This window comes from Rutilus rutilus, assembly GCF_951802725.1.
Source record: "Rutilus rutilus genome assembly, chromosome: 9".
NCBI classification, from domain to species: domain Eukaryota; kingdom Metazoa; phylum Chordata; class Actinopteri; order Cypriniformes; family Leuciscidae; genus Rutilus; species Rutilus rutilus.
In genome coordinates, this window is record NC_140223.1 from 6,101,144 (window position 1) to 6,127,097 (window position 25,954).

The following is a 25,954-nucleotide window of genomic DNA, read 5'->3' on the forward strand; positions in this document are numbered from 1 at the left end:
CAAAGAGCATTTCATAATAAACAATGTTAGAATTTGAAAGATTATTTAGAGGTGGCAAGGAAAGACAAAAAAAACTTTTAAATTAGTTGACTTTGATTTGTCCTCATGATGAAAGTTTTGATTATAATATTATGTACATTGTTTGGTTTTAGTAGATTATTGCTTTGAGCAAAATATAAAAATGGGCCATACTTTTCTTAAGAGGTAAACACTACACACCAAGCATGTTTTCTCAGTCCCAATGCCCTCTATGTGCCATTCACAAAGGTGTCTAACATAACATAAAAAAATTTAAAAAAACTTTTGATCTAACCATTTTATATTTATATCAAGTTGGGAGAAAGATGAACTTTTTTGGATACATTTTTGGTAAAAATTCTTAGACGTCACTGTTTTGGCTCTCTGTGTGCTAATGAAGGCTAATTGGTTGAACAAAAGTTGGGGGGCAAGGTGTTAGAAACGGTATAAAAGTTAAAAGAAGGTTGTTATACGTTTTGTTATAGTTCCCATTATATTTCATTTAACAAGCTGAGACAAACCTTTGAAATCTATTTTAAAATATGTTTCTGCCTCTTATTAGAACTTATTAGAATTAGAACAGTTTTAGAACATCTATTATACAGTCTTTGGATGGAAATTTGTCTTAGGTCAACAATATTCTTTCACAAACCTAATGTGAACGTGAGAAATTTGTCTGAAAAAAAAATCTTTAATGTATATATGGAATGAAAGTGAAAGCTAAATGACAAGTCAGAAAGTTACAACTCAAAAACAACTTATGATTATCAAGAACACAAGTTAGTTTCACAATACATTTGCTTTATCTGAATCTCATTGTTTATTTGAAGTATTGGATCTGTAGATAATTTTTGCTCACAAAATCACACATTGTCAGTGAAATGGTAATTATTTGTTGTTATTGTACAGAGCTTATAGACCTCTTGCATATTGCAGAGATATGTGTAGTTTTTTTTTAATACATCTGTTTATGAAATAACAGGTTTTATAACTAAACAAACAAAAGATAAAAACATCCTCCCTATTAATTTAAAAACTGATATTTAGTGAATTGTTTCATACATTGACAAATAACTGATAGTTGTTTTTCTTACATTTGTTTCCAGTCTCTTTTTAAATTTTGGTATTTCTTTGAGTAAGCGATCAATGAAAGAATAATTCAATCATTTTCTTGTTTTCCAACATATAAAACACAAATATTGTGGCATTTCACAGAAACATTAGTTTATTAGTTAACAATTTACTTTATGTGAATCTCATATGATTTACTTGAAAGTTTGGGATCTGATGAAAACATTTGCTCACTGTGACACAGAACAACACTTTTTAATATGATTCACTAGATTATTTAATTGGGTGAAGCTCTTCAGTTCTCACACAGAGTACAGTAGTACGGCTTTTATCCAGTGTGAATTCGCTTGTGTGATTTCAGAGATCCAGACTGAGTGAAACTTTTATCACAATATGAGCACTTGTAAGGTTTTTCTCCAGTATGAATTCTTTGATGACTTTTCAGATAGGACACTGTAGTAAAGCTCTTCCCACAGTCACAACACACATGATCTCTCACACCGGTGTGTATTTTCTGGTGCAGTTTAAAACTGTTCAGCCGTGAAAAACTCTTTCCACAGAGAGAACACACATAAGGCCTCTCATCTGAATGAACTTTCAGGTGTTGTTTTAGATGTGATGATGAAATAAAATCTTTACCACACTGATCACAGTTAAATGGCTTTTCTCCAGAGTGAATGCGCAGATGAACACTGAGATTAGCTAAATTTGTGAAACTCTTCTCACACTGAGTGCAGTCGTACGGCTTCTCTCCAGTATGAACTCGCTCGTGTGATTTCAGAGTTCCAGGCTGAGTGAAACTCTTGTCACAATATGAGCACTTGTAAGGTCTTTCTCCAGTATGAATTCTTTGGTGCCGTTTCAGATCACCAGATGTAGTAAAGCTCTTCCCACAGTCACAACACACATGATCTCTCACTTCATTGTGTGTTTTCTGGTGCAGTTTAAAACTGTCCAGCCGTGAAAAACTCTTTCCACAGAGAGAACACACATAAGGCCTCTCATCTGAATGAACTATCAAGTGTTTTTTTAGATTTGATGATGAAATAAAATCTTTATCACACTGATCACATTTAAATGGCTTTTCTCCAGAGTGAACGTGCAGATGATACTTGAGATCAGTTAAACATGTGAAACTCTTCTCACACTGAGTGCATGTATACGGTTTCTCTCCAGTGTGAATTCTTAAGTGTGTATTAAGTTTTCCTTTACTTTGGAAACTCTTTCCACACTGAGTGCAGGTGTGCGTCTTTTTGTCTTTTTTTCTTTGAATTTTAAAGTTACGATTTTCCTCCTCGTCTTCATTCAATTCTTGTCTTTGCTCTTTCACTCTCACCTGGTCTAAAATACACAGAAACACAGTTAGAATCAGTTCAAGTGAACCCTGATTTAATAGCAGAAAGCAACAGAGATCAGGTTTCAGATCTTTCATATGGCAAAAGTTTCCCTTACGAAAAAGAAGTATAACTCAAGTTAATTTGATGAATTATACTTAAGTAATGTTCAAGTATATCTTAAGTATACTAATACTTTATGTAGTAAAAAAAAAAAAAAAAACGCATTTTTGTCAAAGACTGCGTCCATCTGGGATTCAGAACGATGATCAAAACAAAGATGGAGTAGATCCAGTCCAACAGCACCCCAAAGTTTCACAGTCATTAACGCGTACGGTAACATTTGGCAGTTTTGATTAATATTGTTTTGATGATCGTGCCGTTTACATTTGCGTAAGCAATCCTCTATCAGTTGTTTCTGCGTCTTCTTCGCCTGTGTTTTTATCCGAAGATGCGTAATAGTCCCCGTACCGTCCAACAGTGAAAACATGGATAGCCGGAAAATTCAGTCAACGGCGGGGGAAGATTTAAAGTAAATTCCTGTGCACACTACCAGTGGACTAGCCTTCACAAACATTCAGATACTCAGAATTAGGAAAATAGCCTGTTTTCTTTATAAACCAATATTTTCAGTATGTAAAACTATGTGAAAAAGTATTTAATGTACCAAATTAAAAGATTAAACAATATCAAGACAAGTATACTTAGAATACTTAATTATACTTTTAAGTATATCTCGATCAAAAGATTGAGTCCTATATTCCAAATATACTTGGACCTTTCTGTCAGTACCTATGAGTCAAGTATACTTAAGTGCAATTTTAAGTACATTATAAGTAGACTGAAAGTATATGTTCTTATTTTTAGTTTAAAAGAAGTATACTAATAGCACACTTGAATAAATTACTTTTTCTTTAGGACTGTTCTGTCATTCATTTGACAATATAGTTCAAATGTGTTTGACAACTGCTATATACAAGGTTATGATCATTTAGATCTATTTCTCTATCATTTATCATCCATATACAGCTTCTTAATTCATATCTACCAAAGCAGTCAACAATGAAGAATCAAGAATGGACACCAACCTATTTGTTCCTCAGTATCTTCATGTTTTATTCTGGATGGTTCTGGATCACTCATGTCTTCAATCTCCTCTTTAATAAACTCCATCTTTAACAGTCACACAGATTTCAGCTGCTACTCCTGAAGTTTGTCCTTCTCTTGTAGGATGATGGAAATATTCCCAGTATTTATTGGTGAATTGTTGTGGGAGGGGCTTCACTGCAGGTGTGAACTGTGATCACTGTGGTTTTATCCAATCTGCATTTAAAAAGTACAGAGCCATCATGTTAAACTGAGCAGCTTAAAAGCCTCTTTGTCTCCAAAAGTTCCCTGTTTTCAGCTCATTCATTATGGTGATGTCTGAGATCTTCTGTAAATTGGCACATTAAGCTCATTTTATTGTTGTGAAACCGACTGAAACAAATTACAGCATCATTACCTTTAACTTCAGTTCTTGTCTTTGCTCTTTTCCCTCCATCTGGTCTGAAATAAAAATATTAAGGAGTCAGAATCAGTTTAAGGAGGATAAATGTGAAATTTCAAGTGAACCCTGATTTAATAACAGAAAACGTACTCTGTTACTTTCGGAACCTCGGTTCCCTAAGAGATAAGGGAACGAGTACTGCGTTGCAAACGCTATGGGAAAACTCCTTTCTCGAGAATATTGAAGCCTTTATTTTAAAACGCATTGCAGCTGCACAGCAAGAGAGCATGACAGCTCGAAAGAGTGAGCTGATAGGCTGTGCTGCGGCAACTGCACGAACCTATGGCGAATCAGCAAAGGTAAACAGTCCAATAGGAGCGCTTGGCACCTTGCCAACCTGAGTGTGCCAAAATGGGCGTGGCTGAAGAGTATAAATTCAGAGAAAATTCGCCATATGACAGGTTTAATCGACTGAAGCGAAGCACCTGATATAAGCGAAATAGCATGGCAGGCAACGCAGTACTCGTTCCCTTATCTCTTAGAGAACCGAGGTTACGAAAGTAACTAAGTAAGTTCCCTTACGAGAACGGTTCTCTCGTACTGCGTTGCAAACGCTATGGGAACCCATTTTAAAACGCCGTGCTATTCACCGGTGACTACTCTGAATGTGTCCGGGGAAACTCGGGACAGAGAGGTGTAGGCCAGAGAGATGGCATCTACAATCCATCTTGACAGTGTGAGTTTCGTGACTGGCAGTCCCTTGGTGTGGTCCCCGAAACAGACAAAGAGCTGTTCAGACTGTCTGAAAGAGGCAGAACACTCCCGATATATTCTCAGAGCTCTCACGGGGCAGATCGTGAGGGCATCGCTATCTTCTTCCGACACAGGAAGAACTGATAGGGAAATAACCCGGGCTCTGAACGGAGTTGAGAGCACCTTCGGTACATATCCGTGTCTTGGTTTAAGGACGACTTTGGAGTCATTAGGCCCAAACTCAAGACAGGAAGTGCTCGTGGAGAGCGCTTGTAAGTCCCCAACTCTTTTAACTGACACTAGTGCTAGCAGCAGAGCGGTCTTAAGAGAGAGGGATTTCAGATCAGCCGACTGAAGCGGCTCAAAGGGAGGCCCCTTAAGAGCCTGTAAAACCAGGGAAAGGTCCCAGGCCGGCACTGAAGGAGGCCACAGTGGGTTAAGTCTCCTGGCTCCTTTAAGGAAGCGAACAATGAGGTCGCTTTTACACAAGGAATCTGGGTTCGCCAGAGGGGGGCTACAAGAAGGACTGCGCACTTGGTGTTTCTGATCCATTCGATGACCTGAGGGAGCATAATGACCGGAGGAAATGCATAAAGGGGGAGGCTGGGCCAATCGTGGGCCAGCGCGTCCCTGTTCTTTGAAAAAAATATCGGGCAATGAGAGTTGTCTCGCCACACATGGGCTGGAATTTGCGGTCTTAGCCATAGCAGAAGGGGGTGCATACGCAGTAGACCTAATTGGAGTACTGAAGATGCCGAAGCCATAAGGCCCAAAACCCTTTGAAATGTTCTGAGGGGTACATAGGAGCTTGCTTTGAACGACGCGGCGAGCTGCTGTATTGTTAGAGCTCATCCCGGCGTGGGCCATGCTCTCATTTGAACAGTCGAAAACTGTTCCCAGGAACGTGATCCGTTGGCTGGGGGACAGCACACTCAAAGTTTACCCTGAGCCCGAGACATTCTAGATGGCCAAGGAGCCAGGCTTTGTGAGTGTGGGACTCCGCCTCTGAGTCAAGGTAGTTCAGGATGCGCATTCCCCGCTGTCTCAGGCGGGAGAGAGCCGCATCCATGCACTTCGTGAATGTACGAGGTGCGAGAGCCAGTCCAAATGGTAGGACTGTGTATTGATATATCTGCCCCTCGAAGGCAAATCTTAAGAATGGCCTGTGATGGGGGTTTACTTGGATGTGAAAGTAAGTGTCTTTTAGATCTACTGAAAAGAACCAATCTCCTGGGCGGATCTGCGCTAGGATGTGTTTGGTCGTGAGCATCCTTAATGGCCGTACCATGAGGGCCTTGTTCAGGTGTCTGAGATCTAAAATGGGTCTTAGACCGCCGTCTTTCTTCGGGACGAGAAAGTAATGGCTGTAAAGGCCCGACTCGCTTTGTGATGCGGGAACTATCTCGGTCGCCCCTTTTGCTAGCAGACTCGCCACTTCGGAGCAGAGGACATGAGCCATAGTGCTCCCTACCAAAGTGTAAGTTATAGCGCGAAAGCGCGGAGGTCTGTGGGCGAACTGAAGTGAGTACCCGTTCACTATGGTATTCATCACCCAATCTGACACATCGGGATGGCTCGCCAAGCCAGAGCCCGATAAGCCAGAGGCTGAATCATCTCTGAAGGCGAAGCACCCGGGCACGGGGGCTCGACCTAACAGAGTTTTATGTGATTTGTGCTCTGTGTGGGTCGCTGTTAAAACAGCGTTTATGTGCAGGGGTGCGTGACAGATGACGGGCCCATGTTCTGTATTTAACACAACCCCAGCCGCCTGAACTGAAGAGGGGGCTGTGAGAGGCGCTCAAGCGATCTTTGGGGGTGGTCCGGCCGCAGCGGTTCCCACCAGTTAGGACGGCTTCTTAGGCTCATGGTCCAGCGTGAGCTTAGGCCGGGGACCCTGGCACTTGGAGAGCGGGTAGCGTTTCGCAGGCTTGTAGCCTGAGCAGTGGTCTTGGTGGCCTGTAGTGCCAGGTCCGTAGCACTGCAGAGATCTTTGAAGGCGTCCAGATCGGGCACTGACTTCGTCCATGGCACGAAGGAGTTTGGCTTGGAACACCTGGAGGATTGCCATGGTGTGCAATGCAGAGGCGGCTTGACCGGAGGTGGCGTAGGCGTGACTGGCCATAGCGGAAGTAGACTTGCACGGCTTAGATGGGTGCGTCACTTTTGTTCTCCAACTGCCTGCAGTGGGAGGGCACAGATGAGCGGCGACCGCTTCCTCTAGCGGGGGGAGCTTTACATAGCCCTTTTCTTTAGCGCCGTCAACGGATGAGAGCGTAGCAGAAGTAGAAGAGCGTGTTCACGCTGAAAAGGGCGCGCGCCAGGATTTTGTAAGCTCACTGTGGACCTCGGGGAAGAACGGAGCGGCACGCTGGGGAGGAGCCTGTTGGCGCCCCAGCAGGAACCATTCAAGGCGGCTTCTAGCGGGCTCTTCTGGGGAAAGCCAGTCCAGTCCCAGCTCGTCGACCTCGCAAGTGATAACGCAGAGAAGTTCGGCGTCAACACTCGCTCTGGTGTCGATTCGCTCAGTCTGAGAAAAAGGGGCGGGGCCCGCGGAGCCCGACCAATCCTCACATTCAGACGCCGCCACAGAAACAGCAACATCGAGGTCCTCTGCAGATCCGAAAGAGACGAGTGTGGCCGCTTCGAGAGAGGGGTGTTGATCGCTCTTCGCAAATAACACAGGAGAAGAATCAGAAGGTGTGGGAGGCACGTGGGGATGGACCCGGTGTGTACGCGCTCAGATCACCGCGCTCGTGGATCCTCTGCTCGCGGCGCTTCTTCCTTCGGGGCTCGATGGGCGCCGGGGACGGAAGTTGGGCAGACCCGCTCTCTGACGTAGCGAGAGCGAGCCTGGATCGAAGCGCTGAGACCAGCATGCTGTCACAGGAACGGCAGCCGCCTTTAGTGAGTGCTGCCTTGGCGTGCACATAGGGTGTGTCTATCCGACACATGGAGGGGAATCCTGCAGGATTCGCAGACGGGGAACGGCATTTGCAACAACGCGCTCTGCTCTTTTAGTAAGAAAAAGCTTTAAAGGATATGCTCGTCGGATGCCACAGGGAAACGATCAGCTGGCGAGATGATGTTGGCGCTGAAGCTGTTCCGCTGAAGAGGCTGTTCCACGACGAGAAGGCTTGTTTTCCGGAGAGGTCAGCGAAAACGAGGTGAGAAACAGAGCTCGAGCTGAAGGAGATAAATCTGTCATATGGCGAATTTTCCCTGAATTTATACTCTTCAGCCACGCCCATTTTGGCGTGCTCAGGTTGGCAAGGTGTCAAGCACTCCGATTGGACTGTTAACCTTTGCTGATTCGCCATTGGTTTGTGCAGTTGCTCGCAGCACAGCCTATCAGCTCGCTCTTTCGAGCTGTCATGCTCTCTTGCTGTGCAGCTGCAATGCGTTTGAAAATAAAGGCTTCAATATTCTCGAGAAAGGAGTTTTCCCATAGCGTTTGCAACGCAGTACGAGAGAACCGTTCTCGTAAGGGAACAAGAGATCAGGTATCTGTCTAGTATCAGATCTTTCACTTTCTCATCTCTTTTGCACTCACAAAATGGAAACCGCACTGAGGCACATTCAAATATCAGGACGTTTTTGTTGTTGTTGACTAGAGACAAAGTACTGTCTTACGCTGTTTACTGGCATATTGTGGCTTCTCTTTGTAAGTTGTCGGAGCAGAAATGTTGATATGCTATACAACCGCATATGGCCCTGTATCTATGGGTCAATGTATAATTGTATAATATAAACAACAGAGTGAAATAACAGCACCACCACGTAAACCGAGTTGATGAAAAGCATCTTTGTCTCATTCCAGTATAATTTCTGTTTCATTTAATTTCATTCAACAACCCTAGTGAAAAAAGAAATATGCCAAGTATACTTGCAGCCAGACTAATTATCAGTATACTTCAAGTGTGTTAATGATTAGTTAACTTTAAGTGTGCTATTTTGAATTTTTTTGTTTTTTTACTTTTCAAAGATCATTTACATCATAACAATGAAGCCAAATTGTTCAGGAAATCAGAAATAAATACACAGCTTCATTTTGCAAATAAAAATAATGTTATAAAGTTGTACATGTTATAAAGACTAATTCTGTTTTTAGCAGATGCATTGGACAATGTTTTATAGTTGTTTTAAGACAGACAAATGTCTCCACATAGATTTTAAACAGATTTATCAGAGACTTTAGACTTTGACTATATACCCAGTGCTGAAGTTGCTAGAAATCAGTGTCAGCATCATGTTACAGCGGTTAACGTCAGTATTCCACGTGTAAGTCATATTAGCAAATGCATAGCAGACCTGTAGCCTACCCCTGAAAAAATTTACTGATAACAACTGAAAAACTGTTAACTGAAACATTAACCTAAAGACAACTGAGAAAGACTGAACTAGGGCTGCACGATTAATCGCAATTTACATGTAATGGTAATTATTTGTTATGCACAGCTTGTCAGTTATGTACGGCTCTGTAAACGCTGCTCCATCTGAAAGCACTGTGAGTTTGAGTCACTTATAACGTGTATTTGAAAAAGCAACATGCGTCAAATATCTTTCCAAACACGAGAATCATTTATGAACCTCTTGTCCAACAAAAGACAACATTTAATAACATGCATTTAATAACATTTACTCCAAACTCACTTCATAACGACAGTTGAGCTCATCCTTCTGTGAGATGTGCCTTCTTACACAGAAGGCAGTCGTGTATTTTAAGTCATGTTTAATCAAAGCGTTTCAATCTTCTGTTTATTCAGCTACAGCGATAGGGATTTCCTGGAATGATGTGCATTATTGTACTTCTGCGGCGGGGCATATTTAGCGTGTTTGCGTGAGAGCGCCCTCTGGTGTTCAAATGGGGCAGTATTTACTACCAATCAGCCACACTCCACTGACAAACTGCGCATAAAATAATCGCAGCCTTTGCCAAATCTCGTGCGGTTTTATTGCAATTAATCGTGCAGCCCTAGACTGAACACAAACAAAATGCCCCCAAAAAGAAAAAAATCTCCATGTTTTCGTCGGTGCTGATGCTGATGCTAATGCCAATGCCAATAAAGCACCTAAAAGCTATCACAAAGAACTGGCAAAAGCAATGATTATGAATATGTCAAATATAGCAAGGAGACATTTTAATTGTTTATTAATAAACAAGTGTTTTATGTGTCAGTGTCGGCTGCAAAGATGAAGTTGACGATGCTGACTCGCGATCTTCGCAGTAGTGAACGCGCCAGAGAGAAATGCACATTTCATACGGATTACATAAGCAGAGAGCAGTCTGTTTTCTTTCATTTTGAATTGTTCTGTTTAAAAGTAGACATTTCAAGCCTTCTATACATGTCTCAGATCTGTGAGACAAGTAGGCTACCTTATACGCTGAGTTTCGGTTCATTTATGAAATGCACTCCAGTTCACGCGCCGACGCTTCCGTGTTGTGATTATCTATTGTCTACTATACAGTGAGGAAAATAAGTATTTGAACACCCTGCTATTTTGCAAGTTCTCCCACTTGGAAATCATGGAGGGGTCTGAAATTGTCATCGTAGGTGCATGTCCACTGTGAGAGACATAATCTAAAAAAATCCAGAAATCACAATATATGATTTTTTAACTATTTATTTGTATGATACAGCTGCAAATAAGTATTTGAACACCTGTCTATCAGCTAGAATTCTGACCCTCAAAGACCTGTTAGTCTGCCTTTAAAATGTCCACCTCCACTCCATTTATTATCCTAAATTAGATGCACCTGTTTGAGGTCGTTAGCTGCATAAAGACACCTGTCCACCCCATACAATCAGTAAGAATCCAACTACTAACATGGCCAAGACCAAAGAGCTGTCCAAAGACACAAGAGACAAAATTGTACACCTCCACAAGGCTGGAAAGGGCTACGGGGAAATTGCCAAGCAGCTTGGTGAAAAAAGGTCCACTGTTGGAGCAATCATTAGAAAATGGAAGAAGCTAAACATGACTGTCAATCTCCCTCGGACTGGGGCTCCATGCAAGATCTCACCTCGTGGGGTCTCAATGATCCTAAGAAAGGTGAGAAATCAGCCCAGAACTACACGGGAGGAGCTGGTCAATGACCTGAAAAGAGCTGGGACCACCGTTTCCAAGGTTACTGTTGGTAATACACTAAGACGTCATGGTTTGAAATAATGCATGGCACGGAAGGTTCCCCTGCTTAAACCAGCACATGTCAAGGCCCGTCTTAAGTTTGCCAATGACCATTTGGATGATCCAGAGGAGTCATGGGAGAAAATCATGTGGTCAGATGAGACCAAAATATAACTTTTTGGTCATAATTCCACTAAACGTGTTTGGAGGAAGAAGAATGATGAGTACCATCCCAAGAACACCATTCCTACTGTGAAGCATGGGGGTGGTAGCATCATGCTTTGGGGGTGTTTTTCTGCACATGGGACAGGGCGACTGCACTGTATTAAGGAGAGGATGACCGGGGCCATGTATTGCGAGATTTTGGGGAACAACCTCCTTCCCTCAGTTAGAGCATTGAAGATGGGTCGAGGCTGGGTCTTCCAACATGACAATGACCCGAAGCACACTGCCAGGATAACCAAGGAGTGGCTCTGTAAGAAGCATATCAAGGTTCTGGCGTGGCCTAGCCAGTCTCCAGACCTAAACCCAATAGAGAATCTTTGGAGGGAGCTCAAACTCCGTGTTTCTCAGCGACAGCCCAGAAACCTGACTGATCTAGAGAAGATCTGTGTGGAGGAGTGGGCCAAAATCCCTCCTGCAGTGTGTGCAAACCTGGTGAAAAACTACAGGAAACGTCTGACCTCTGTAATTGCAAACAAAGGCTACTGTACCAAATAGTAACATTGATTTTCAAATACTTATTTGCAGCTGTATCATACAAATAAATAATTTAAAAAAAATCATACATTGTGATTTCTGGATTTTTTTTTTTAGATTATGTCTCTCACAGTGGACATGCACCTACGATGACAATTTCAGACCCCTCCATGATTTCTAAGTGGGAGAACTTTCAAAATAGCAGGGTGTTCAAATACTTATTTTCCTCACTGTATTTAGGCAATTAGTTGATGAAACATTGATTAAAATTAAGATATATTTAATACAAAACTAAATTAAATTTAAAGACAGGCTTTGTGCTTTCTGTCTGAGGCAGGGCAAGGCGTTTGCGCAAGGCAGTTGCCATACCCTAGCAGTCAGAGTTCAGATTAGGGCTGCACGATTAATCGCAATTTCCATGTAATCGCACTTAAATCGAAATCGCTTATTGCGATTTTAAAATCGCAAAGGCTGCGATTATTTTTTATGCGCAGTTTGTCATTGATGTACGGCTCTGTAAACGCTGCTCCATCTGAAAGCACTGTGAGTTTGAGTCACTTATAACGTGCATTTGAAAAAAACAACACGAGTCAAATATCTTTCCAAACACGAGAATCATTTATGAACCTCGTTTTAATAACATGCAACATTTAATAACATGCATTTACTCCAAACTCACTTCATAAGGACAGTTGAGCTCCTCCTTCTGTGAGATGATGAGCTTCTGACACAGAATAAGGCAGTCGTGCATTTATAAGTCATGTTTAATCAAAGCGTTTCAATCTTCTGACTATTCAGCTACAGCGACAGGGATTTCCTGGAATGATGCGCCGTTATTGTACTTCTGCAGCGGGGCATATTTAGCGTGTTTGCGTGAGAGCGCCCTCTGGTGTTCAAATGGGGCAGTGTTTACTACCGATCAGCCGCACTCCACTGACAAGCTGCGATTAAAATAATTGCAGCCTTTGCCAAATCGCGTGCGGTTTTATTGCGATTAATCGTGCAGCCCTAGTTCAGATAAAACATCAGCTAATGATGATGCTCGTTAACGATTTGGCTTTAACCCCCCTAAATTTCCACTGCATGCACCTGTGTAGTTCTTTGTTTGTCATAAATGCAGTTTACATAATATGATGCTGTAGCAATTCAACACGGTTTCCCACTGTAAAATCTGGGCTTATTTATTTATTTATGAAATTACTTTCATCCAAACGGCATGAGACTTTGTGACTTTTCCTACTCTTGCTATACTTCATACTAAAGTGCAATAAAATTGCTTAAAAAATATATTATCATATTAATTTGATAATAAACCCAAAGGCAAAACACGCGATAAGTGACCATTCACAATGAGCGCGGCAACTCCGACTTCTCTGATTGGATCCCACTTCAGAAAAAAAACTATGTGTTTTTATTATTATTTTAACAACTTTAAAAAACACAATGGCAGATTTTAAATTAACACATACATGTACACATTATTGCAAAACTATTATTATAAAAATAATTGTGTGGATTGAGTGTGCGCAGCCGCAGTTTATTGCATCACTTAATCGCGCGTCTTTTTGATTAGCTGTCAGATACTGAGTAAAAATGAAAAGAAACAGGCCTATTCAATCTTCCCTGGGTGTATTTTTAACAAAGAAATTAAATAATAGCAATCAGGAGAATGGAAGCAGCAAAAAAAAAAATAAAAAAAATAGGACTGTAGTTCTGTCAGCAAACCGTTACAGTTATGCAATAAAAATTGCACTGCAACAAAAAGGTCAGGCATGTGTTTTTATATTTAATGCTGTTCACTGTGAGTTTTAAATTACTAGTGTAATAGAATTAATAGTGCATTTTGTTTGGTATAATGTGAGGTATATATCGTTAGGTAATGTCGTTGTTCTGTGTAGGCCTATGCCCAGAGGGAATGCCATACTCTAGGTTTTTGTGAAACGGCGCCACGTTTTAAAGCAGTCTTTTAGTGCCGCTTTCAGAGCGGTCACATCCGCAACATAGTTTTTTCCTCAATGCGAACACGAAAAATAAAAATAAATATTTTATGTTCTGTGGAGAGCCAACCCTTCTTCATTCATGCAGTGGGTAGTATAACTTTTGGTTTGCGCAGTGTATTTCACAGAATTACTAAAACATATTTAATTGCCACCTAAAAGTTAAAGATTTTTTGTGTCACGTCCGTTACGGACATGTGTATTTCTCTCATATTAAATATAAAACGCATGTAGAGATATTTTTCTAATGTCTGAACTATTTTATTAAGGGAGTATGGATATGTAAACAGACGTTTCAAGTTTTTACTGCAAATGTCACGTCTATAACGCTGGAATTGCCCAATTTTAAAGAATTTATCCTCAACTAGTTTTGTGGTGTAGGTTTACGTATTTTATAATGTTAACTTCAAATAATACTAATAGTAATTTAAAGATGTGGTCGCATTGGATCTGGACGGGAAGGATAACCCTGGAAGGGGTGTGTCGCGTTTCTGCCTTCTCACACCGCGACACAGGTTCGTGGATCCGAGTGTCGCGATTTCGTTTTCATATCATATCGTTACATGTTGTTCTGTGTGCTATTGTGTAGTTGAATAACTTGCCTTTCCAGATTAAATGTCTGTTCATGGTCTTATATAGCCTATGTGCGACTTATGTTTTTTCCTCTTTATGACGCGTTTTTTTATGACTGATGCGACTTATAATCCGGAAAATATACGGTAACCACATCTCGTTCACAGCCACTTCTGCTTCTTCATGCAGCACTTTCATAAGGCTTTGTTTTATTTCATTTGCACGACAGATATCCACTGCCTTTGCAGTCAAATCTGTTTCCCTGAGAAGCCTAGCTCTCGGTGTCATTGTTAACACCACAGACAATGCTATCTTTAATCAAGTCATCATTTAATCTTCCAAATTCACAGTCTTTCGCCTTATTTTTCAAGTCAGTCACGAATGCATCAATAGTTTCGTTCGGTCCCTGTGCTCTCGTGAAAAACATATGCATATGCAACATATCTTTCTTGGCTCACAGTATTCTCTAAACTTCTCTTTGAGCACTTCAAAATCAACCACTTCATCATCAAAGTCCATGGTATTAAATACCTTTATGGCATCAAAATGTCACACATTGTCGCACATTTTACCTTGTCACTCTTTTCTGCAATGAGATACAGATCAAACTTTTGAATCCACGCCAGATTTCCTTCGAAATCCAAACTGTTAGGAGGCTTCAACTGGTCCATAGTTTTCTTCTGACACCATGTGATGTTTGTTGGATGCAAGTTTGAATAATTCACGGAGACACTGGTTTCATGCGACTTGCTGTTTTTAACTGAACTTTCTTATTCTTGTCTTTTACAGGGTACAACCCAACACATCTTTATACTGAGAGCGCCATCCTCAGGTAAGGAGTAATTTAGCATAGGCCTACATCATACCCGTTTCATTTGAAATCTATTTAAAAATATCCTCCTGGGACCCAAGAATAGACTTTTGTCCACTGTAGTGCACATTATATTGTAGTGAATTTCTCTGACACCATACATATCACATGTCACAATCTGGGTGTCCTGTAAAGAGCACATTCAGGGCTTTTCAGAGATACCAAGTCTTCGGAGGTTTCACCATGAAAACAACTTATCCTTGGTCTTTAAAAATGTCTGACATTAATTTAGTGATCAAATGTAGCACTCTTATGGAAATATGATAATATATCGTAATTATTTACATTTAAATTAATCTGACTACTTTTCAAATTGTATTTTATAAACCACCATCTCAGGAAAACATTTTGGGGTTTCAAATAAAAAAATACTTTCTGTTACAGAACAGGGCGTTGATTTCATACATGTCCACTGTAGAGGACATCAGGACTTAAAGCATGTTTATCAGGCATCAGGTTTATTATACATCAATATTACTATGAAATATTAGATATTATTATTAAAATGTAGCTAATTATTACTCCAATTATTACACTTCTTTCATTAAATGTTGCTCCAAGAACACATTAAAGGGATACTCCACTTTTTTCGGAAATATGCTCATTTTACAACTCCCCCAGAGTTAAACAGTTGAGTTTTACCGTTTTAGAATCCATTCAGCCGAACTCCGGGTCTGACGGTACCACTTTTAGCATAGCTTAGCATAGATCATTGATTCAGACGAGTCCAGTAGCATTTCTTTCAAAATGACCAAAGAGTTTCAATATTTTTCCTATTTAAAACTTGACTCTGCTGTAGTTAAACCGTGTACTAAGATCGACGGAAAATGAAAAGTTGCGATTTTCTAAGCCTATATGGCTAGGAACTACTCTCATTCCAGCGTAATAATCAAGGAACTGTGCGGCCGTACCATGGGTGCAGCAGGCGTAGTGATATGACGCAGCGCCTAAAAATAGGTCTAATAGGTTAGACAAACTTAGTCCCGGTCACGTTGGAAGAAGTTACCGAGCTGGGGACTATTTTTAGGCGCTGCGTCATATCACTACGCCTGCTGCACCCATGGTACGGCCGCACAGTTCCTTGATTATTACGCCGGAATTAGAGTAGTTCCTAGCCATATAGGCTTAGAAAATCGCAACTTTTCATTTTCCGTCGATCTTAGTACACGGTTTAACTACAGAAGAGTCAAGTTTTAAATAGGAAAAATATTGAAACTCTTTGGTCATTTTGAAAGAAATGCTACTGGACTCGTCTGAATCAATGATCTATGCTAAGCTATGCTAAAAGTGGTACCGTCAGACCTGGAGTTCGGCTGAATGGATCCGAAAACGGTAAAACTCAACTGTTTAACTCTGGGGGAGTTGTAAAATGAGCATATTTCCGAAAAAAGTGGAGTATCCCTTTAATGTGCACATTAGATACAGTGATTGAATGGGAATATTAATTTGTCCATTTTACCCACATATTGCATAAAGTAAAATGGTGTATCAATTAATTCCGTTATATCTTTCATAACATAGTTGAGAATCATCTTTATACAAATTTTAGTTAAAATAAATCCTGAAACCCCAAGATTTATTGGTGATTGAAAAAAAAATCCCATTGGTTTTGCCTATACATATAATTTCATGTCATTTTATTTTTTAAACAACTGAGTCCTGCTGTCCACTACAGAGGGCATAGCATAACATGAATAAAATATCATTTTTCAAAAATGTTTTTTTATTTTTATTTTATTTTTTTTATGCTCTAAACAATGTGATGACATGAAAAAAAAAAAAACTAAATTCAAAATATTTTTTTTCTGGGTCTCAGGAGGATGTTTCTGCTTCAGAATTAGAACAGTTTTAGAACATTTATTATACAGAGCCTTTGGATGGCAATTTGTCTTAGGTCAACAATATTATTTCACAAACCTAATGTGAACGTGAGAAATTTGTCTTTCAAAAAATCTTTTATGTATATATTGAATGAAAGCGAAAGCTAAATCACAAGTCAGAAAGTTACAAGTCAAAAAACAATACTTTTTAATATGATTCACTACATTATTTGATTGGGTGAAGCTCTTCTCACACTGAGTACAGTAGTAGGGCTTCACTCCAGCATGAACTCGCTCGTGTTCTTTCAGGTTTCCAGACCGAGTGAAACTCTTGTCACAATATGAGCACTTGTAAGGTTTTTCTCCAGTATGAATTCTTTGGTGCTGTTTCAGATCACCAGCTCTAATAAAGCTCTTCCCACAGTCACAACACACATAATCTCTCACTTCATTGTGTGTTTTCTGGTGCAGTTTAAAATACCCCAGCCTTGAAAAACTCTTTCCACAGAGAGAACACACATAAGGCCTCTCATCTGAATGAACTATCAAGTGTGTTTTTAGACTTGATGATGAAATAAAACCTTTACCACACTGATCACAGTTAAATGGCTTTTCTCCAGAGTGAATGCGCAGATGACAATTGAAATTAGCTAAATTTGTGAAACTTAAGGACTGTGTGATTTCAGAGTTCCAGGCTGAGTGAAACTCTTGTCACAATATGAGCACTTGTAAGGTCTTTCTCCAGTATGAATTCTTTGGTGCCGTTTCAGATCACCAGATGTAGTAAAGCTCTTCCCACAGTCACAACACACATAATCTCTCATTTCATTGTGTGTTTTCTGGTCTCTTTTTAAATTTTGCTATTTCTTTGAGTAAGTGATCAATGAAAGAATAATTCAATAATTTTCTTGTTTTCCAACATATAAAACACAGATATTGTGGCATTTCACAGAAACATTGGTTTATTAGTTAACTAACTACACATGTGAATCTCACATGATTTCCCTCAAAGTTTGGGATCTGATGAAAACATTTGCTCAGTGTGACACAGAACAACACTTTTTAATATGATTCACTAGATTATTTGATTGGGTGAAACTCTTCTCACACTGAGTACAGTGATACGGCTTCTCTCCAGTGTGAACTCGCTCGTGTGATTTCAGGTTTCCAGAATGAGTGAAACTCTTGTCACAATATGAGCACTTGAAGGGTTTTTCTCCAGTATGAATTCTTTGATGACTTTTCATATAGGAAGCTGTAGAAAATCTCTTCCCACAGTCATAACACACATGATCTCTCACTCCGGTGTGAACTTTCAGATGATCTTTTAGATGTGATGATGAAATAAAATCTTTACCACACTGATCACATTTAAATGGTTTTTCTCCAGAGTGAATGCGCAGATGACAATTGAGATTAGCTAAATTTGTGAAACTCTTCTCACACTGAGTACAGTAGTACGGCTTCTCTCCAGTATGAACTCGCTCGTGTGATTTCAGAGTTCCAGGCTGAGTGAAACTCTTGTCACAATATGAGCACTTGTAAGGTTTTTCTCCAGTATGAATTCTTTGGTGCCGTTTCAGATGCTCAGCTGTAGTAAAGCTCTTCCCACAGTCACAACACACATGATCTCTCACTTCATTATGTGTTTTCTGGTGCTGTTTAAAACTGTCAGGCCATGAAAAACTTTTTCCACAGAGAGAACACACATAAGGCCTCTCATCTGAATGAACTATCAAGTGTTTTTTTAGATTTGATGATGAAATAAAATCTTTACCACACTGATCACAGTTAAATGGCTTTTCTCCAGAGTGAACGTGCAGATGATACTTGAGATCAGGTAAATTTGTGAAACTCTTCTCACACTGAGTGCATGGATACGGTTTCTCTCCAGTGTGAATTCTCATGTGTATTTTAAGGTTTCCTTTCTGTGTGAAACTCTTTCCACACTGAGTGCAGGTGTGCAGCTTTTTGGCTTTTTTTCTTTGAATTGTAAAGTTACGATGTTCCTCCTCCACTTCATTCAGTTCTTGTCTTTGCTCTTTCACTCTCACCTGGTCTAAAATACACAGAAATACAGTTAGAATTAGTTTAAGTGAACCCTGATTTAATAGCAGAAAGCAACAGAGATCAGGTTTCAGATCTTTCATATGGCAAAAGTTTCCCTTACGAAAAAGAAGTATACCTCAAGTTAATTTTATAAATTATATTTAAGTAATGCTCAAGTATATTTTAAGTATACTTATACTTTATGTAGGAAGTATACCAATGTCAATGTACTCGTAGTATACTTCAGAGCATGTGAGCAGAGTGGAGCGGGAGCGAGAGCGGGCGGATCTTGGACAGAGCGCAGAGCGGCATTTTTAAAAGGACGGAGCGTCGCCTTATTTCCCGCTCCAATTTCGCTCCGCTCACACCACGAGTCTGAAGCATGCTCAGTCAAGCCTGACCCAGAATCCATCTGTCTTGCACAGTCATCAACAGTAGACTATTTTCAGTCAAAACTCGGCTCAATAATGGAGTTCAAAAAGTACTTCAAAAAGTAAAATGAGAAGTCATAGAGGTGTACTATTAATATAAAACCAACTAACAACTAGAAAAAAAAGTTTGTTGAGACAAACTTTAAGTTGGCTTGAGAAAGCCGGACCAGAGAGTTTGAAGAAGTTTAAAGTAGTTTGAAGTTTAAAGTAGTTTAAAGTTTGATAGAGAGATTAGTTCGAAAGAAAAAATAGTTAGAAAAAAAGAAACAGATTAGTTAGAAAGGAAAAGAAAGATTAGTTTGAAAGATAGATAGATAGATAGATAGATAGATAGAGATTAGTTTCAATGAAAGAAAGTTTAGTTAGAAAGAAAGAAAGAAAGATTAGTTAGAAAGAAAGGAAGGAAGAAAAAAGATTAGTTAGAAATAAAGAAATATTAGTTAGAAAGAAATAAAGGTAGATTAGTTAGAAAGAAAGAAAGATTAGTTAGAAAGAAAGAAAGAAAGACAGAAAGAAAGAGAAAGATTAGAAATATTTATTTTAGAAAAAAAGATTAGTTAGAAAGATTAGTTAGAAAGAAAGAAAGAAAGAAAGAAAGAAAGAAAGAAAGAAAGAAAGAAACTAAGAAAGAGAAAGATTAGAAATATTTATTTTAGAAAGAAAGAAAGATTAGTTAGAAAGAAAGATTAATTAGAAAGAAAGAAAGATTAGTTAGAAAGAAAGATAGTAAGAAAGAAAGAAAGATTAATTAGAAAGAAAGATTAGTTACAAATAAATAAATAAAGATTAGTTATAAAGATTAGTTAGAAAGATTAGTTAGAAAGAAAGAAACAGATTAGTTATAAAGAAAGAGATAGAAAGAATAGCTTGAAAGAAAGATTAGTTAGAAAGAAATAAAGATAGATTCTTTAGAATGAAAGATAGATAAATTAGTTAGAAAGAAAGAAAGATAGATCAATAGATAGATAGATAGATAGATAAATAGATTAAAGAAAGAAAGATTTGTTAGAAAGAAAGAATAGTTAGAAAGAAAGAAAAGTTAATAAGATAGATAGATGGATGTATGGATGGAAAGAAAGATTTATAGATATAAAGATTAATTAGAAAGAAAGAATAGTAAGAAAGAAAATATAGTTAGAAAGAAAGATTAGTTAGAAATAAATAAAGACTATTTAGAAAGACAGAGAAAGAAATATTAGTTAGAAAAAAAGAAAGATGAGTTAAAAATAAAGATTAGTTAGAAATAAAGAAAGATAAGTTAGAAAGAAGGAAAGAAATATAGATAGATTAGTTAGAAAGAAAGATAGATTAGTTAGAAAGAAAGAAATATAGATAGATTTGTTAGAAAGACAGATAGATTAGTTAGAAAGAAAGAAATATAGATAGATGAATTAGTTAGTTTGAAAGAAAGATAGATTAGTTAGAAAGAAAGATTAGTTAAATAGAAAGAAATATAGATAGATTAGTTAGAAAGAGAGAAAGAAAGATTAGTTAGAAAGAAAGAAATGTAGATAGACAGATTAGTTAGAAAGAAAGATATATTAGTTAGAAAGAAAGAAATAGGATTTCAGTAAGTTGGCTCTCTCAAGCCAACTTAATAATAAGTTTAAATAAGATTTCAGTAAGTTGGCTTTCTCAAGCCAACTTAATAATAAGAAGATAACATTCAAGAAAACGAATGTGGAGACATCGTTTCAGACACATCTCTCGAAAACAGGAAAGTGTGCTACGTGAACACGCTGGGAAGAACGCAAAAGATTATCAAATTGAATATGGTAACTTGTAACAAAGTGTAAATTAAATATAGCATAATATTCAAACAAATTCGTTTTGTCATTCAAGTAGGCCTAATGGTTCGTTTTATTTCATTTGTGTTGTCCGAAACTTTTATGTATATTTTTGTTTATATAATTTTCATTTATATTATTAGGACCATTTATTCGTTTAATTTTACAGGACTTTTTGTGTAGACCATATTCCTTCTTACATAGGCCTAATTTGTAATTTGAAATAAAATTTTTGTTGTTGCTCATTAGTTCTTTAGGCTGTGGTCCAAGCTAAAAGTGATATACATGTAGATTTTTTTCCTTTTTTGGAGCGAGCGGGGGGCGATTTGAGTGGAGCACGAAGCAAACTGCGTTGAGCGCTGAGCGATAATGAGCGGAGCGGCCTGATGTAGCTTTGAGCGGGGGAGTGGAGGGGTGAACATTTCCGTGAGCGATGAGGTGAGATTCTCACTGCTCCACTCCGATTATAGGCTCTGGTATACTTGTAATTGTACTATTTCTATATTGCTTGGGACTAAATCTGCCCACTTATTAGTGTATAAAGGTAAGCATTTAAGTGTACTATAGGTACAAAAATAGTACACTTTAACTGATCAACTAGTTTAGAACTACGTTTCTCATTTGTACTGCATCTTTACTACAAATTAACTTATTATACAAGTATAATTGTAGTTTACTTTTTTAATTCTTGTAGTAAATGTTTTTAGTTTATGAAAGTATACAGAAGTGTACTCTCAGTAATCTATAGTTTAGTAGTTTTATACTTAGTATACTTGTAAGTTTTGTGAACATACCTTTGTAACATTTGTGAACAAAGTGAACATACCAACATACTTAGTTTACTATTTATATATTATTTTTGCACTTTACGTATACTACTTAGTTCCTATTTAAATCTTTCCATTTTAAATACATTTAATCTTAGCTTCATGGCTTCAGAAAATCACATTTTTGTCAAAGACTGCGTCCATATGGGATTCAGAACGATGATCAAAACAAAGATGGAGTAGATCCAGTCCAACAACACCCCAAAGTTTCACAGTCATTAACGCGTACGGTAACGTTTGGCAGTTTTGATTAATATTGTTTTGATGATCGTGCCATTTACATTTGCGTAAGCAATCCTCTATCAGTTGTTTCTGCTTCTTCTTTGCCTGTGTTTTTATCCGAAGATGCGTAATAGTCCCCGTACCGTCCAACAGTGAAAACATGAATAGCCGGAAAATTCTGTCAACGGCGGGGGAAGATTTGAAGTAAATTCCTGTGCACACTACCAGTGGACTAGCCTTCACAAACATTCAGATACTCAGAATTAGGAAAATAGTCTGTTTTCTTTATAAACCAATATTTTCAGTGTAAAACTATGTGAAAAAGTATTTAATGCTACTAAATAAAAAAATTAAACAACATCAAGACAAGTATACTTAGAATACTTATTTATACTTTTAAGTATATCTCGATCAAAAGATTGAGTCCTATAGTCCAAATATACTTGGACCTTTCTGTCAGTACCTATGAGTCAAGTATACTTAAGTGCAATTTTGAGTACATAATAAGTAGACTGAAAGAACACTTTCTTATTTTTAGTTTAAAAGTAGTATACTAATAGCACACTTGAATAAACTTCTTTTTTGTAAGAATTGTTCTGTCTTTCACTTGACAATATAGTTAAAATGTGTTTGACAAATGCTATATACAAGGTTATGATCATTTAGATCCATTTCTCTATCATCTATAAACTGCTTATTAATTCACATCACCCAAAGCAGTCATAATGAAGAATGGACACCAACCTATTTGTTCCTCGGTATCTTCATGTTTTATTCTGGATGGTTCTGGATCCCTCATGTCTTCAATCTCCTCTTTAATAAACTCCATCTTTAACAGTCACACAGATTTCAGCTGCTACTCCTGGAGTTTGTCCTTCTCTTGTAGGATGATGGGAATATTCCCAGTATTTATTGGTGAATTGTTGTGGGAGGGGCTTCACTGCAGGTGTGAACTGTGATCACTGTGTTTTTATCCAATCTGCATTTAAAAAGTACAGGGCCATCATGTTAAACTGCTGCTGAAAAACCTCTTTGTCTCCAAAAGTTCCCTGTTTTCAGCTCATTTATTATGATGTCTGAGATCTTCTGTAAATTGGCACATTAAGCTCATGTTATTGGTGTCAACAGACTGAAACAAACTACAGCATCATAACCTTCTATTTCAGTTCTTGTCTTTGCTCTTTCCCCTCCATCTGGTCTGAAATAAACATAATAAGAAGTTAGAATCAGTTTAAGGAGAATAAATGCGAGATTTCAAGTGAACCTTGATTTAATAACAGAAAACAAGAGATCAGGTATCTGTCTAGTATCAGATCTTTCACTTTCTCTCATCTAATCAATACTTTAGGTTTGCACTCACAAAGTGGAAACTGAGGCGCATAATATCAAGACGTCTTTGTTGTTGTTTGACTAGAGGCAAAGTACTGTCTTACACTGTGTACTGGCATATTATATTCATATATTGTGGCTTCTCTTTGTAGAAGTTTTCTGAGCAGAAATGTTGATATGCTATACAACCGCATATGGCCCTGTATCTATATACAATGTCTGTTTGTATAATATAAACAACAGAGCGAAATAACAGCACCATCACGTTAACCGAGTTGCTGAAAAGCATATTTGGCTCATTCCAGTATAGTTTCCGTTTCATTTCATTTTATTCAACAAGCTATTAGACAAAACTTTTGAAATCTATTTTAAAATCTGTTTCTACCTCAGAATTCAAACAGTTTTAGAACATTTATTATATATAGAATTGTAATTATATTTATATATAAACAAACAGTAGAACTGTTTGTTTTATGTGGAAAAAGCAAACCCCCACTTAAAATTAATTTATAATAAAACACTAGCTTTCACACTAATAATTACTGTATTGTCATCATATCTGATTATACTGCACTTTATAATGTACTCGAATTGAGAACATACGCATTTACTGTCGCTATTCCAGAATATTAACCCTCTACAGTGGAGAGTTTTCTCAAGCCCTATGGTCAGTACACATTTCTTTAAATGATTGCAACCAATTAGAATGTTTGAAAAAGTATCAAAGAACAGTCCCATAAGGTTTGCACTCACTAGCATGCACCATTTGAAGGTGGGACGTCCTTTTCTGACACATGGTCACAGGAGCACATGTTGTGAGAAGAAGGCAAGATTTATTTGCTTTAGTAATCTTTTTTAAAATAACATGCACTGTGTATTAAACGTGTGTGTATGAAAGTGTAGAGAAGCCTTTTGGCTTTTTTTTTTATTTTATTTTCATTTTGCATGTTCACAAATACAGTTTTTCTTTTTGTTGCCTCAGGGCAACATTGTGAGATGAGGGGTACTTTTCAAGAATGTCTTGGACAATACCTCACAATACCAATACCTACAGAAGTGCACAGGAACACCCAAAGTGACACCAACGTGCAGCCCTAGTATGATGCGACATCAGCCATATTGCACCAGAACACCCACCACAGACCTTGGTGGAGCGGAGACAGTGTGTTCTATCGGGTTGAGGTCAGGACTGGTGCGCAGTCATGTTGGGCCATCCCCAAACTGTTCCCACAAAGTTAGGAGCATGAAATTGTCCAAAGTATATTGGTGTGCTGAAGCATTAGGAGTTCCTTTCACTGAAACTAATGGGCCAAGCCCAACCTTTGAAAAACAACCCCACACCATAATCCCCCCCTCCACCAAACTTTACACTTGGCATAATGCAGTCAGGCAAGTACCGTTCTCCTGGCAACCGCCAAACCCAGACTCGTCCATCAGATTGCCAGACAGAGAAGCGTGATTCATCACTACAGAGAACACGTCTCCACTGCTCTAGAGTCCAATGCTTTACACCATTGCATCTGACGCTTTGCATTGCACTTGGTGATGTAAGGCTTGGATGCAGCTGCTCGGCCATGGAAACCCATTCCATGAAGCTTTCTACGCACTGTTCTTGAGCTAATCTGAAGGCTACACGAAGTTTGGAGGTCTGTAGCTATTGAAAGTTGGCGACTTCTGCGCACTGTGCGCTTCAGCATGCGCTGACCCCACTCTGTGATTTTACATGGCCTAGCTCTTCGTGGCTGAGTTGATGTTGTTCCCAATTGCTTTTACTTGTTATAATACCAATAAAAGTTCACCGTGTTTAGCAGTGAGGACATTTTACAAATGGACTTATTGCACAGGTGGCAACCTATCACGCTACCACGCTTGAATTCACTGAGCTCCTGAGAGCGACCCATTCTTTCACAAATGTTGGTAGAAGCGTCTGCATGTCTAGGTGCTTGATTTTTTGGGGGGGGATTTATCTTATTTTACTTAAATAATCAAACCGCATTTATTCAAAATGCTTGGGATCAGGGTAAATATGTTAATTGCGAAAAATTAATTAATTTATTTTTTAAGAAAAGCATCTCAAGCACAGTACAAGCATCAGATTGTTACAAAATTAAATGGAGGGAAAAAAGCACAAAATTAAACATGCATAATAAATGCTCAAATACGAACGAACATATAATCACAGTAATATATGCGTACACATATAAACAACTAAATAAACCAGATAAAAAATAACTTTTATTTAGAGCTTGTCTCCTTAAAATAATCTAAAAATGGCCTCCAAGCTTTTAAGAAAAGATCGGGTTTCATTCTAACTCCAAATTTAATCTTTTCAAGTTTGAGGGCAAAACGTAAGTCAAAAACCTACTGGTTGGAGGAGATGGCAGCTTCCAATTAATTAGTATAAGTCGTCTAGCCAACAGTGTGCAAAGTGCAATATTATCCATCTCTAAAGCTGTAAGTTTAACATTTTCCAGAAAAAACGCAAATAAAGCTGACTTAGTGATTCGTTTCTTGACGGGGGCCAGATGACTAAACCCTGCCTCACCCCGTTATTATTC

The 25,954-nt window shown here is 38.5% G+C and overlaps 3 protein-coding genes across 3 annotated transcripts in view; 1 reads left to right on the forward strand and 2 right to left on the reverse strand.

Moving 5' to 3' along the window:
- LOC311296649 (uncharacterized protein) overlaps positions 1-25,954 on the forward strand; it is a 483,049-nt gene that overhangs the window by 280,766 nt on the left and 176,329 nt on the right. The window lies entirely within an intron of this gene.
- On the reverse strand, positions 815-14,859 carry LOC311296662 (uncharacterized protein). Its single transcript, XM_084418548.1, has 4 exons — positions 14,633-14,859; positions 3,928-3,971; positions 3,512-3,746; positions 815-2,430 (listed from the first exon to the last, which is right to left on the reverse strand). Exons 3-4 carry the CDS (start codon positions 3,594-3,596, stop codon positions 1,418-1,420), a joined length of 1,098 nt encoding a protein of 365 aa, XP_084274674.1. The 5' UTR covers positions 3,597-3,746; positions 3,928-3,971; positions 14,633-14,859; the 3' UTR covers positions 815-1,417.
- On the reverse strand, positions 17,465-23,896 carry LOC311296659 (uncharacterized protein). Its single transcript, XM_084418544.1, has 2 exons — positions 22,812-23,896; positions 17,465-18,810 (listed from the first exon to the last, which is right to left on the reverse strand). Exons 1-2 carry the CDS (start codon positions 22,894-22,896, stop codon positions 17,789-17,791), a joined length of 1,107 nt encoding a protein of 368 aa, XP_084274670.1. The 5' UTR covers positions 22,897-23,896; the 3' UTR covers positions 17,465-17,788.